We start from the raw sequence: 15,272 nt of genomic DNA, 5'->3' as shown, positions 1-15,272 counted from the left end.
AATCAGGAAATCTAAAGTTTGAATAAGTTAAAAGTGTTCACCATTATCAAAATAGTTCTAGACTTATTAATTAAAATAATCTACCTCAAAAACTATCAAATGATTTAAAATTCAAAGTCAATACTAACATTAAAACTAACTAAAAGAAAATTATTAAATAACAACAAAATTTAAAATCAAAAAATAATTAATCACTAAATTAAATATTATTTTAAAAACTATAAATTATTAATATATAAAGTAATTTCTATTATTAATAAAAAATTATAAAACGATTTATAAATTTATATCTAAATTAGTTCGAGACTAATTTAGAATTTAAAATATTAGTAGGTAAAATCTTGGTAACTAATTTATATATCATACCGTTTTAATTTTTTTATAAATAATATAAATCACTTTAAATATCAATAATATTTAATTTTTAAAATAATATTTAATTTAGTAAATATAATAACGAATTATTTTAATTTCTAAATTTAATTTTTATTTAATGATTTTTTTAATGTAATTTATATATAATATAATTGATTAACTCTAACATACTATTTTAATAAAATTAAATTGAAACATTGATATAATTTATTAAGATAAAATGAAAATTTTAAAGTAACTCTTACTTTTTTTTATATTGAATTCATTGAAAAGTCTTATATATTTTTTTAAAAGCTAAGGTTTAAAGTAATATATATTCATCATGTTTCTTTAATTTAAAATATCCTTTAAAGATAAAAAAAAATGAAAATTCAACCTAGACAATACTTTGAATGTGACTATGGATATAAAATTGTTATTTTACCAAATTCGGGGTTAGAACATATATCAATATTAATATTATCATAATTATATATAATTAAATCTATAATTATAATTAAGATATATTTTATAATATATTTCAATATATGCAATATCAAATGAATTAAGTGATTATTATGCATGACAGGTTGTGTTAAGTTGAAAGAGCACGAGCATAGACATCAATGAAAGAATAGTGAAGTGGATTATCACTGGAATGGCTTAATAATAAGATCAAAGAAAGCTGTCAGTGATGAATAAAGCAGTAGAGAAGTTTGATATCCGCATTTATTTTTCACCTACCCCTTCATTTTGAAATGTGAGAGGAATAAATTAGCTAATAAATTCCCATGTTCGTATGCGTTTGGTAGTTAGTATAGACAAAGTTGATGGAAAAAGTAAAGTCAACCAACTAATTCTCTGAATAGTCAAGTGCCTCCATTAACAAAGTGAACCAAGTTTAACTTTTTATCCTTCTACTTTTTGCTTTATGATTCTTCTATTCCTAACCAAAATCATTTCAACTTGAAAACTTTCTGAGATCTCAGCTACTCACTGAGCAATCACTAGCATCAACCAAAAGGCCTTGTGTGTTTTCTTTCTTCTGTTTTGGGTGTTTGCTTTTTGCTTTTGCTTTTGCATTTTGGAGTTTTTTGTTTGCATGCTTGTTTTTGTTGGGTTTGAAAGATATAATCCAAACCTTTTTGTATTGGGGTGATTTGAGTTGATGGGTTCTTGTTGGAGCAGTAGGACGAAGGCTGTGAGCCCTTCAAGTGCAGGTAAGCTACTTCTGTATTTGCATGTTACATCATTTTGTTTCCTCTTAATATCTCAATAAGCTAAATTACTTGTCAAGATTTAGTTTTTTGGAGTTGGGGTTTGATTATCATAATCTTGAAGTTGTCAACTTGATGAAGATTTGGGCTGCCATAGACATGCATGCTATGCTTCAGATCCTTGCAATATAAGGCTGCTATGTCTTATCTTATGGTGTGATCTGTGTTTCTTCATAGTTGAGGAGGTTCACTGAATGCCTAAATTCTGGATTTGAGCCTTAGAGTAAATTTTCAATTTTTTTGAAATCCCTTGTGGTGTTCTTCACTGTGGTGAATCCTGGTGGAAAAAAAAGTAATTTGAGTTTAAGAGAAAATATAGTTAGCAATATTGGATTCCATGTAAATTTTGATTAATGAGTGATGATGACCTTGTATATTTTGTTTGTTACAAGGCACTATGGTGACTGAATTTTTGATAACTTGTGTTTGGTACGTATGCAGGGTTCACTTCTAGAAGTGTGAGCAGAGAGGGCTATGACATCCATTCAAGTAGCAGGAACTCATCATCCTCCATGCCCATGACCCCTCGGAGCGAGGGTGAGATCTTACAATCTTCAAATTTGAAAAGCTACAGCTACAATGAGCTAAGAATAGCAACAAAACATTTCAGCCCAGACAATGTCTTAGGGGAAGGTGGATTTGGTTCAGTTTTTAAGGGTTGGATTGATGAGCATTCGCTTTCTGTTACCAAGCCGGGAATAGGCATGGTTGTTGCTGTGAAGAGACTTAACCAAGAGGGGTTCCAGGGTCACAAGGAATGGTTGGTAAGTGTCAATTATTTTCTGGACACATTTCTGTTTCCTCATTTGATGAAGATTCTGGCTTTAAGTTGTTTTATATTAACAAGATTCTAGGCAACTCCAAGCTTTCCTAGATAATCATTCACTTAGTATGCTTGTTTCTGGATTCTTATAAAACTCATGTTAGACATCACTATGAATTTTGACGGATTTCTGTTTAACTTTACCAGTCTTTTGTTATGATTTTACTGTCATTACTTTACTAAACAATTTTTTTGATAATTTGCTTCTTGTTTTTATATTGTAACTTGCAGGCTGAAATAAACTATCTTGGGCAACTGCAGCATCCTAATCTTGTCAAGTTGATAGGCTACTGCTTAGAGGATCAGCACCGGCTTCTAGTTTATGAGTATATGCCAAAGGGCAGTGTGGAGAATCATCTATTCAGGAGTCAGTACCATGTTGTTTATACCAATACACTTAGGGTATCCTAGAATATCTCAATAAATTGTTGAATCAATTAATTGTGTAATTGCGAAACAATCGTAGGAATTGTTTGCTACATTACCTTATTTCTTTCCTTATAGGCTTAGGCTTTGTAGTAGCAATGCTATGCTATTCCTCCTTCAGAAGAGATTGTAATTTTTGCTTAATCTCCCAAAGTTTCAATACTAACGTTGAAGATATCATCATCAATGCAGGGGGGTCTCATTTTCAGCAGCTTTCTTGGACATTAAGATTGAAAATATCCCTTGGGGCTGCTAGGGGTCTTGCTTTTCTCCATAACACAGAAACTAAAGTCATATACCGAGACTTCAAGACTTCTAATATCCTGCTTGATACGGTATGTTCTGAAAACTTGACAATGTCTTGGTATGGTTGAATAAGATGGATTTAGGATTCAATGAATAAGCTAGTTAATTCACGTATGTTTTGCAGAACTACAATGCCAAACTTTCTGATTTTGGGCTGGCCAGAGATGGACCAACTGGTGATAAGAGCCATGTTTCTACAAGGGTCATGGGAACACATGGATATGCAGCACCAGAGTATCTAGCAACAGGTACAATATCTGGTTTCTCAAATTGAGTTCCCTACTTGCTTTTCAGCTTTCCATGCCACAGTTTTCCATAAAAAAATTACACTTTCTTTGTTGATGGACCATATAGATCAAATTCAGGTCATTTTCTCTGTTCATTACTACTCTTTGGAGTGGCCTCTACACATTATTGCTTGCACAGGAATGGTTCCAAACACTCTTACATTACATGTCCATTCTTTCAAGCTTTAGCTGAATGCCACTTTTCTTGAGATGTAATGTAATAACCTATACACTTTGTGCACAAAACTATGATGTTGGTCTTTGTTTATAAATTTGTGAAATAACAATATCTAAGTCACACATAGTGTTTGGCATAATATACAAACAAGGAGATGATGCATACCAAATCTTGATATCTAACTAACCCTTTTCATTGTTTACAAGGTCACCTTACTTCCAAGAGTGATGTGTATAGTTTTGGAGTAGTTCTTTTGGAAATGTTATCAGGAAGGCGTGCCATAGACAAGAATAGGCCATCTGGAGAACAATGCTTGGTGGAATGGGCAAAACCTTACCTTGCTAACAAACGAAGGGTTTTTCGTGTAATGGATAGTCGTCTAGAAGGTCAGTATTCCCTTAACCGAGCTCAAAGAGCAGCCACCCTTGCTTTTCAGTGTCTTTCCGTAGAGCCCAAATACAGGCCAAACATGGATGAAGTGGTGAGAGTGTTGGAGCAAGTGCGTGAGTCAAATGATGAAGGCAAAAATGGTAATTGTAAAAAGCGTAGAGTGAGTGGCTCTGGCCTTGGCCATCCCAATGGACTACCTGCATCTGCTAGCACAGGAAGTTCTGATGCTCCAAAAAAGTTGGCTTATCCAAGACCTTCTGCATCTCTTCTTTATGTTTAAGTGAAGGAATTTTGTGGTGAGAAGGGAGTGCTATGTAATTGTTAGCTGTTCTTAGGTGGACATGAACCATACCTGTTAAGCAATGTATAGTTCCCTATCTTTTTATCATGTACTTTGGCCTACATTCTAATACTGATTGTTAACATAGTGCCATCTAATCTGGATCCTTGAAGTTTTTTGTTACTCTTGAATCCTTTATAAAAGTGCAATGGAACCAACAAACTTTATCACTATATGATCCTTTAAATCCAACCCCCTTTAATTAATTTTGATTAAGTACTTTAGACTAAGTGAACTGACTAGTTCCCACGGTTAAAATGAATGTCCACCTCTCGTTCTCTCAGCCTTAGTCACACTAATTCATCACTAAATATTAGCGTAATAAGATAAAAACCAAATATGGATTACTTGTTAATTAATGATAAATTAAGAAGGAGAAGGTTTGGACCTAATAATATAAATACTATAAACAGCTGGTGGTCCAGTAAGACTAACAAAGTCCATTATCTAATAGTATAAATAGGTGACGAGGTGAATAGGTAGATGATACCTTTGCAGATCTGCCTCCTCTCTGTTTGTGAGTCCATAAGATTGTAAGTTCGTGAACTTAGAATAATTGGTTGTTGTTGTATCGGAATAAGCCCCGTAAAAACACTAAGCATAAATTCCTTTAAGTGTAAAATTTCTTCTACTATTAACTTAGCTCAATCCTTTTATGACAAGACTTTTAGTAATCCAAATCTAAAAAGAATTTAATTAGTAAAGTTTAGTACCAAAAAACTTCAAATATTTAAGGAGAGTTGAGAGTTAACCCAGGATTAAGTGGACTAGTGACAAACTAAACTAAATAATTTCATTCAAACTAAATAAGCTGGTCACTCTTTCTCCTTTCACTCAGATCAACAACTCTAGTTCCTCTGCGTCAACCTTCGTTCCTTCGCCTCGATTGAGAGGATACCTACAAAAGGTGCTTTGACGATCAAGTAAGTGTTCGGTATTCGGTGTTTGGTGTAATTAATGCGCGATAATGACATACATTTTTCTCAAAACTTGTGACTATTTATATGATTATTATGGGTCCATTATTATTGGGTCGGATTAGCGTTTGGATCGTGATTAAGAACACATTACCTAATTTTTACTTATTGTTTAAGATCTTTAATGCATTTCGAACATGCCAGTTGGCATAAACCGGACACCGAAACCTCTAGGATTCGTCCGATTCCGACCAGTACAAATTCATCTTTTCCTAAATCAACTACTCTTCATTACACACTCTGTCCTTCTCTCTAGTTGCTTTCTTCACTCACTTTTTTTGTTACTTTCCATCTCTTCTCAAAGGTTAAAGGTGTGGAATTTTGGAGAAGTCTTTTCTCTCATTCTCTTGTAGTTTCCCTTGGTTAGGGTTGGGCAAAAAAGTTTGAGTTTCAATTCGTCTACACTAGAAAAAATTGTTCCAAACTGAAATATAATTTAAATTGGATTGAACTGAACTACTCTTGCAATTAACTTGTTAAATCAAGAATGTCATTATTCTTCAAATCAATAATGAACTTGTTATATTCATCCAATTTTATGCTAATTTTCTTTTCACTATTGAATCTTATACGAGTACAACACTTGCTTTAGATATAGACAATTTGTTAGAAATTTGGTCATACACAAGCTCTCAAGCTTCATAATAATGTAATTGAAGTCGTTTATTTAGATACTTGCCTCAACACCTTATTACCGAGGCTTAGAATAGTCACCCTGTGAGCCTTCTCTAATAGTGTTTTCTTATCCTATTTGCACCAAGGCTATGTCAAGCTTGGATTTACCTCCAACTCTTTGATAAGGCTTTTTGAACCAAAAAGGCATGCATATTCAATCATCACAATCCAAAATCATTCAATTTAGTGAACTTCCCAAGCTCCTAGTTTGTTTAAGTCATAATGATTAATTATTCACGTTCACTACACCAATATGGTAACACATACAAGTTCATTACAAGATCATCTACCACAAAAACAATATTCAATAGCATAACAAACCCCAAATAAACACGGAAATAGAGTTTGAAAAAAATAAAATATTACACCAAAAATATTGAAGTATCAATGAACTTCAATCTATATCCATGACAAACTTCATTATAAAAATCAAAATTACAACAAAAAGTTTTCCACTCAGTGAACTTTTACTCTCTCCGTTAATAGTAACTAATTCACACTTACACTACTAAGTAATAATACAATGTTCGTATTTATACACAACCAGCTTAATTAACTCTTTTTATGTGCATACATGACAAGAGAACAATGTCGTTTTACACACAAAAAAATATTTAGGTATCAATAAACTTGAATCTATATCCACTACAAACTTCATTATTAAAAAATTACAACAAAACATTTCCCATTTAGTAAACTTACACTCTCTTAATTAATAGTAACTAATTCACACTTACACTACTAAATGACAATACAATGTCCATTTTTATGTGACAATAGAGAGAACAATGTTGTTGACACCTGGTCACCAAAACTAGAACCTCTAACTTGTTTACAAGTAATAGATTTTTTTTTTATAAAAGCTTTCGTGTTAGGCCTTACTGTGCAACTTGACATCTCAGTTAGGCTGACACCTTAAGTAACAACAATTATTTGTCATCACATGAAAAAATTATTATTATAAAAAATACAAAAAAAATATGGGGGACTAGACCAAAACCCATATGTTAACAAAAATGATACATAGGTCGACTATACCTATTCATAAAGAATTCTAAGCACAGACTAGATGAAAGCTTATTATACTAATGAAATGATTCTCTATTAATAAATCCTAAATTAGCCAACTTATCAGCTCACACATTCTCTTCACGAAAAAAATATGAGTAATCATAAACCTGTTTATTTCCACAATAATTAAGACAAGTATTGCATCAATTACGAAGCATCCATAGAACATTGGTTCTAGCAATAAATGCAACACAAACCAAGGCAGAATCACATTCAAGTCATACATTAGTAAACCCCATCTTCTGAGCTTCCTCCATAGCATGTATAACTCTATAAAACTTAGCCACCATAGTAGTCTAAACTTCAAGAAACTCAGAGAAAGCACTAGTAAACTACTCTTTCATACTCCCACAGAAACTACATTCACAAGTAACTAGACCAGGATATCCCATAGCAACCCCATCAATATTAATTTTAACTCAGCCTGGTGAAGGGAACTCACATCTAACAAAGAAAGAGGACAAAGAACTTTACCCGTACCAAAAAACTTAATCACGTTGAAATCCAACATATTATCACAACAAATGTTAATAAGATAATTAACTAAATTACTATATCATTTTATTTTTTATAGATATGTTAGCTTAATTTTTTATTTTGTTTAATATTTTCAAAAACCTTCATATTAAATAATGAGAATAATTGTTTATGTTATTACTATTTTTTACATAAAATTTAGAAATCAAATTAACATTTTGACAACTAATTTTAGTTCTAAAAAAACTCTAAGTTTAACTTACTCCTTTTTTTTTCTATAAATCTTTCTTGATTACTCACTTGGTCTTCTTGATTATTTTTATCTTAATTGTATCATTTCCACAAAATATTTGTAGCCATTTTATACAACAAGAAAGTCTTCTCATATTATAATGGCATTAAAACTAACATTTAAATATTAAGAATTATTTAGAAACAATAAATACCAGTACCATCTAACATTTAAATATAAAGAATTATTTAAAAACAATAAATACCAGTACCGTGGATGGTAAGAGTAATAATTACTAATAAATTCACGGTGAAAGAATACAAAAATCTTTATTACAAAAGAGTACTATGACTTATAAATTTTTAATTTAAGATCATAAAATAAAATTTATAAATCCTTATATATTATAAAATGTAACAAAATACTTCTTAAAACATACAAATTTAGAAAGCTCTTTGTTTCTTTACTAAACAGAATTTACTCAACCCAAGATCCAATGATCCTTGATATGGTCACTTGTATTGAATTTATTTTTTATTCAAGAACATTAGAAGGAGAAGAAAGTAGTACTAATAAAACATATAAAGAGGAAGTGAGGAACAACATATAAATGAACATTTAAAGAGAAAGACATGCATTATAACAAAAACATATTACATAAATGTTTGGTTGATAATAACAGAGATGCTGCGGGCTACATGAACTTTGCAGCCTCCTCAGCCCCCATTAAGTCAAAAAGCATTGCTGGGTAATAAAGATGCCAGCAACACCCAATAACACTTCACTACTACTTAATAATAATATCACATTCACCTTCAAAAACCAAACCATACCCACTATCACTTTATCTTATCTAACATTCTCTTACTTTTTCTCCCTACACACTCCACCCAACACATCTTCAAACTTTCCCAGAAAATAAAGGAAAATTGAAGTGGGAAAAAAACTGAACCAAAGTTAAAACAAAGCTTCATTATATTTTCTTTCCTAAAATTCAAGATAGTTCTAATTTTGGTTCTCTAAAAAAAATTTTTTTTAATCCCTTAAAATTAAAAAGATATAGTTTTGATTTTTAAATTTTTAGCATTTAAAAATTAGAATTATATTTTTTTTTTTCTTTAAGGGATTAAAAAGCATTTTTAAATTCAAAAGACCAAAACTATAATGATCTCTAATTTTAGATGTAAAAGATATAATTAAAAAAACTGAAACTAAGAAAAACAAACATGATGATGTTTTAAAATTGGTTTTTTCTTTCAAATGCGGAAATTCTTGCCCGTGAAGGTCTGTCCGAACTGCCAATGAGAAGGCGCCACGTTCCACGAGGTTGACGTGCGTCTGTCACCGCCCGTGACTCTGAAGGAAAGGGCCTGGCCCACTAAATTGGCATTGGATTGCCAATTTTGCCCCCAGTTTCGGCTCATGCTGTTCCACCCACTTTTGCTTCCTTTCACGCTCACGCGCACGATATCTCCTGCACCCGCCACGTTGGAGATCAAAACCAGGTTGAAGTAACGAAAACCGTTGATCATGAATCTAATTCCACCAGCCTTTCTACATGCCACCCTGCACAAAGTAAAATATGATTATTTTCTACTAAAGTGCTTATTTATAAACTTTTTATTTTAGTAATCAAATCCTAAAACATTTTCTTTTATTCTTAAGCATATTTGTCCTATATTTTTTTATTAAGACTAATTAGATCATGTAGAGTTGGAAGATGAAAAAGCAAGAAGATTGAGAATTTTAATAAAATTTAATCAATAAAAATATTAGTGTGTAATGATGAATGTGCAGATTATATATGAACATTTTTGCACTAATTATAATTGTAAAAATAAATATTTTTTTAAAAATAAATAATATTTTACTGAAATTTGTAAACTGATAAAAACTGTAACTTCATTTATAAAGTTATCAAAATAGTATTTTTCCTCTTATCTTTATCATATATCATAGGGTTTTGTGAGGAATATGAAAGAGAACAATCAAACATAAGTCAAAAACGTCAACTTCATCTTCTGAGGGTTGTCTTGGGACAGGCCAAAAGCACATGATTCCTCGGTTTCCATAATAAATAAACACTCAAATTACAACAATACCCTCCTCAAAATAAATAATAATAACAAATATTTACACCATCTCCCAAAAACTAATTCTTTATTTAATAAAATCTGTTTCGCACAAATAATTAAATTGTAAAAATTAAGCATATTAAAATAAACTAAAATGAAATTGTAAAAATTAAAACACATATAAAATGAAATTTGTAAAATATGTAATTAAACCTAGGGTTTTATAAACTTCATTTTCTTCTAGCAGTGCTATATTTTTTAATAAATCTTGGAAAAAAAGTTGAACAATGACAAAGAAGACAGACATTCAACATAATGAAAACCTCACCGGCGGTAGCTGACAGGGACAATTCCGGCGCGGTACTGGGCGATCTTGAGGAACATTGGCATGGCGAGGTCGAAGTGGGGGCGAGGAGGGTTGCACCAGCCGCCATTGTCACTGGGGAGTGCGAGATTGGGCGGGCAGAAGTTGGTGGCGGTGATGATGATGGAAGGCCTTCCAGGGTTGCACCACCGTGGATCCTGGTCGCATTTTATCTCGAAACACGCACCACAACTCAACCCATTGTTGAACAGTGCAGTGCTCAAAGCTGCAGTGTTCACCCCATACCCTTGGCTGTATAGATTCCCGTACCCACATGCTCCACCTAAAAAAACACAAACAAATCAAAACATAAATAATTATTCTTCACTGGTAGAAGATTTCACACGTTTTTTACACATCTTTAGAGAAATTTGTTGCATTTTAGGTGAATTTGTTTTTTTCAATCATGTATTATTACTAATTATACTAACATCATTTTTTAATGCCCGAATACAAGTCTCATAACTTAAGGTTGAGAATAAAGAAGGGTAAAAGGTGAAGAAAAAAAAGGTTATAAAATAAAAATATAATGAATGGAAGAGTACAAAACAGACTGAAAAATGATTTTTTGTTTGGTCAAATTATACAATAAAATCCACAATGGAAAAAATAGTGTTCGAACATAAAAGAGCTAGATGTGAGTTAAGGAACTTAGAACAATGTATAGAAGAGAAAGGTGACATTTTTATGGTTGCAGTGGTGTATATTTTGAAGGGACAGGGGAACCAGACATCGTGGGTTGAAAGAATTGGGCACTTTAAGGTTTTTAAAGAAGTTACATTTACATGGGTAGAGCTAGAAATTGGTTGGGATGGGTTTTGGGAGAAACTTAGTTGAAAAACAAGAGAGTTGAAGAGTGAAGGTTTGTGTACATACCCATTGTTCCAGAGGCATCGCTTCCACCGTAGAAAGTGGCGTGGGCACCCTGCCATGCTCCACCGGTGTAGACACCGGGAATTCTGGCATTGGTGGCAACGAAAAGAGTGACGAATGATGCAATGCAGAGACTAAGCATTTCAGCCATGGCAGAGAGAGAAAGGGAGAGAAAGTGATAAGGTGTTTTGGTTGGGTTGAGTTTGTAGCGAATGCAAAGTGGTACTTATGTATGGAGGCAAAGCAGTGGCACAATAGTTACCATCCCATTAATGGACTCTCTCTCCCACTAACCATGTTATGATGGGTGTAATTATTTTTTGCTATGGGATGAAAGGATATTTTGACTTCACTAAGTGTAAATGGAATTACTAATAAATTGGTTTCACTCTTTTTTTTTTTTTTTTGTCTTTTTACAATGGATTGACACATGTGCTGCCATTTGCATCTTGGAGTAGGCTTTTACTTTCAGCACTCCCATAATTACTAAATGCACCTCCTACTAAAAAAAGACTGCAGTGCTATTCCTTGTTTATACTAAAGAAAAAGACTAAAATACTATTCCTTGTTTACCCTGCCATTGTTGTTACTGCCACCATCACAGTTGTTTACACATTCATTCTCCATTGCACATTGCTTATTGTACTCTTGAAGAGGAAAAAGAAAAGAGTTGTTCTAGAAAGTTCATTTTGGAATTATTATTTATGTTTTGGAAAACTTGTTTTGGAAATTATATTCTAGAAATCTCATTCATTCCCAAATGCATTTTATATGTTTTAAAAAAATTGTCTTAGAAAACTCATTCCATAAGAAGTTGAACGTACAATTGGATCTAGAAGAGTGGATTGAATAGAGCACAAACTCTAATTTTGATACCTCCAAAATTATAAAGGTAAAACAATATCTAAAAGATAAAGGGTACAACCATAACTTGGGCTACCTCTAGTCTTCTTAAGTAGGAACTCGCTTGAGAGTCTTTATCAACACAAGTATTCTCCACATTTCCAAGTACACAAGTATTTCTAGGTACACAAATATTCTCCACCTCTCCAAGTAACAAGTATTAAACACATCTTCAAGCAACAAGTATTGAACATCTCTTCAAACAACAAATCTTAATCTCTCCCTAAGACTAAGACCTCTCAACAAGTGAGAGAAACACTCTCGACAAGAGAGCTAATTGTGAAAGCTCACAGGATAATCTTCAAACAATGAAGAATTACAATACAAGGCTCATTCCCCAACTATGAGTGCTCTAAACAACAAATATGAAATATACTCTTTAAACCCTAAGACAATGAATCGTAAAATCGTTTGTAGTAATTTTTGTATGCTTTTATGATTTTTGTCATTTTTTTCTTCATCTTCAAGGTATTTATATAGTGTTCCAGATTGTGACCATTGAAGCTTTCATTCATATCTTTGTTCACATAGTTGTTAGACGCTAGATAAGAAAATCTTGCTCTTGATTAATTCTGTTGTGTATTGTATTTGAAATGTTTCTTCTTTTAGTTTCAATGTGAACGTCGATTCATTAATGTTTTTGGGTATCCTTCATTTTTATTAATTTTTCATCATCTTTATCACGTTGGACGCTGAATATGGAAACTCTTGCTTTGGTTATATTATTTGCGCCTTTGAGCATATGAAACAATTCAAATTGTTTTCTTTATGATCTTTGATGTGAACATTAACCCTTGAATGCATGTGACTTATTCTTCAATCATATCTCTGTCACTTGCTTCACTGCAATTATCTTAGACGCTAATTATGGAAATGATTGGTTAACATTTATTGTGCATCTCTTACTTTGAGTTTGTGAGCATTGATGTATGATAATGTTATTCCTTGAATTACGTTTTGCATTTCTTGAAATAAGCCTTTGCATTAATGCACTTTCAAAATAATCACCATGAGAAGGAGAAGGATGTCACTCATCACCTTCACATATGCCGATTTCAAGGCTATAAACTCTCTCTAAGATAATTTCATGGTCATCACCATGGAAGTAGAGGACTTCTTTGTAATGAAGACCCTGGTAAATAAAGGAAGTTTTGTGGACATCTTCTATTGGAAGATCTTCAAGAAGTTGCAAATCCCAGAGTAAAAAATTTGCCCTTACGAAAAGCAGATTGTTGGGTTCTGGGGAGAAAGGGTGGATACTAAGGGTACATAGATCTGTACACCAAGTTAGGGGGAAGTCATCTCAACAACCGAACAATCAAAATTTGATACCAAATTATGGATGTCAACACGTCCTATAATATATTACTCGGGGGGACATCCCTAAACAAGTTGGGAACCATAATGTCCCACCTCTACCTAGCTATGAAATTCCCCTCAACGTCCAAAGACATTGTAACCGTGCACGTTGATTAGAGGACAACCCGAGAATGTTACGCGGCCAGTTTACGGGTATAGCAGTTGTCCAGAACCAAACCCTTGCACCAACCATGAGCATGGTTGATTTGGACCCTAGAAACGAAGATGAATATCGTGTGCAACTCGAAGGGGAAACGATGACAGTACGACTCCGGGAAGACTCAAGGTAGCATGTGAGGGTTCTAACATTTCTTACTTACACATCTTTGTTACCCTCGTAGTTGACCTTTAGAGAGTCTCATTTCCTTATCAATTTTCAACCTACAAGTCTTTTGTATTCATTTTTAGATAAAACACAAATAAGGGTGTATCTTTCTTTGTTATTTAACTGCATGGAGGTAAACTCTTGTTCTTCCCAGTGTTCTTTTGTTGATTCAATCTTGATAACTCCTTTAGTGAGTAATCTGCCACAGTTGATTTAGACTTGACATACTTCTTGATATGATATTTCCAATACGAAAAGTCTCTCCTAGAAAGGTTTGAGGCCTTGTAAGGGATGCTCTTTCTACTATCAGTTGTTGTTCCATGTCTATCATTGCTTGGATATTTCATGTAGTCATTGTGAGGCACTCAACCCTTTAGAGGTTGTGCTGTAATACAAACTATGAAAAATAGGTCATAACACAAGAAGAAAGAGTTAAATTGTATTTTAAAACTTTTTAAGATTTTTGCAATGTATCATCTAATATCAAGTAGTTAGACAATATTTTAGGATGACATACACTATCAAGTAATTTTCTTAAAAGATTACGTCTTATTAGGAAAGTCAAACATAACTTCAAATAAGACAAATAAACTGTCTAAAAAGCTTTCCAAAACTTGTTTTCTCTCATTCTAATTGTACTTACAAAAATACCGAAAGGTCTCGATCCTCCCTTCAGCTTTCTGAATCACTGTTGACTCCTAGTCTCATGATGTCTTTGGTCTTCGGTTGGTGTAGGTGGTGTACCTACAAAAGGTATTCTGATGTCTAAGTTAGTGCTCGATTTTAGGTAGTTAAGTGTTATAAATATTTTTTAATGAGTACCTTTGCCTTGGTAGGTGTACCTATTTTTAGGTCATGATAAGCCTCTGAAACTGGGTCAAGATTAGGATAGGTTTCAGGTTAACTTATGGATTTTAGTTAGTTTCCATACAACGATTAAGTTAATCATTTTGTGATTTTGTGTTAAGAGATGCATGTGAGGACCATGTCCGAGGGGTACTTGGTCAACACTTGAGTCTTACATTATCTTATGCTTAAAAAGAAGCTTGCATATGACAAACGAAACATAATTATATTTTATACTTTGTTAGTTCAAAAACACTTAATCAAAATAATTAGGTTTGATGAATTTCTTGCTAACCATCCATCCTTAGCAAGCTTTATGTTATCCTTATTTAAATTATTGTTTTACTTGAAGAACTTCTTGTTTTTCTCTTACTCTGTACATTTAAACTTGAAATGTTTTGACTTTTTATAGTCATAGCACACCACTTTCTTCTTGTGTTCCTTATAATCTTTGCCATGGAACTTCCTTATGTTCTTGAATCCTCCATTGTTTCTCCATATCTTGTTAAGCTTTTATGAGAAAAAGAATATATTCATTATCCAATAAGAAGGAAGATAAGACACAAAATTCATACCCGTTAAATATCAGGAACAAGGATAAATATAATCAAACTTGACACCCATCCCACTCTATTGTCATTCCTAGTTCATAAAAGATAAATTATCAGGTGTGCACAAGCATGCACACGAAGATATTACTATATTTAAGATTTT

The 15,272-nt window shown here is 32.7% G+C and overlaps 2 protein-coding genes across 2 annotated transcripts; one reads left to right on the top strand and one right to left on the bottom strand.

Annotated features, from left to right (window-relative positions):
* Positions 1-1,092: 1,092 nt before the first annotated feature.
* Positions 1,093-4,504, top strand: LOC137819698 (receptor-like cytoplasmic kinase 176). Its single transcript, XM_068623616.1, has 6 exons — positions 1,093-1,574; positions 2,073-2,395; positions 2,686-2,821; positions 3,073-3,215; positions 3,311-3,434; positions 3,858-4,504. Exons 1-6 carry the CDS (start codon positions 1,523-1,525, stop codon positions 4,319-4,321), a joined length of 1,242 nt encoding a protein of 413 aa, XP_068479717.1. The 5' UTR covers positions 1,093-1,522; the 3' UTR covers positions 4,322-4,504.
* Positions 4,505-8,424: 3,920 nt separating this feature from the next.
* Positions 8,425-11,465, bottom strand: LOC137819699 (expansin-A4-like). The gene is made up of 3 exons (XM_068623617.1): positions 11,129-11,465; positions 10,217-10,535; positions 8,425-9,379 (listed from the first exon to the last, which is right to left on the bottom strand). Exons 1-3 carry the CDS (start codon positions 11,274-11,276, stop codon positions 9,070-9,072), a joined length of 777 nt encoding a protein of 258 aa, XP_068479718.1. The 5' UTR covers positions 11,277-11,465; the 3' UTR covers positions 8,425-9,069.
* Between the last annotated feature and the right edge of the window lie 3,807 nt (positions 11,466-15,272).

This window comes from Phaseolus vulgaris, chromosome 10, assembly GCF_000499845.2.
Source record: "Phaseolus vulgaris cultivar G19833 chromosome 10, P. vulgaris v2.0, whole genome shotgun sequence".
NCBI lineage: Eukaryota > Viridiplantae > Streptophyta > Magnoliopsida > Fabales > Fabaceae > Phaseolus > Phaseolus vulgaris.
The sequence above is the reverse complement of the archived record's forward strand: the minus strand, read 5'-3'. Positions and strand labels throughout refer to the sequence as shown.

What these genes read in the sequence shown, in the direction of transcription:
- LOC137819698 (XM_068623616.1), top strand. Translation starts at nt 1,523, where the DNA reads ATGGGTTCTTGTTGGAGCAGTAGGACGAAGGCTGTGAGCCCTTCAAGT. An exon ending in GGAGAATCATCTATTCAGGA is followed by an intron (nt 2,822 to 3,072) that starts GTCAGTACCATG and finishes TCATCAATGCAG; the next exon opens with GGGGGTCTCATTTTCAGCAG. An exon ending in CTAATATCCTGCTTGATACG is followed by an intron (nt 3,216 to 3,310) that starts GTATGTTCTGAA and finishes TATGTTTTGCAG; the next exon opens with AACTACAATGCCAAACTTTC.
- LOC137819699 (XM_068623617.1), bottom strand. Translation starts at nt 11,276, where the DNA reads ATGGCTGAAATGCTTAGTCTCTGCATTGCATCATTCGTCACTCTTTTC. An exon ending in CGATGCCTCTGGAACAATGG is followed by an intron (nt 10,536 to 11,128) that starts GTATGTACACAA and finishes GTGTTTTTTTAG; the next exon opens with GTGGAGCATGTGGGTACGGG. An exon ending in GTCCCTGTCAGCTACCGCCG is followed by an intron (nt 9,380 to 10,216) that starts GTGAGGTTTTCA and finishes TACTTTGTGCAG; the next exon opens with GGTGGCATGTAGAAAGGCTG.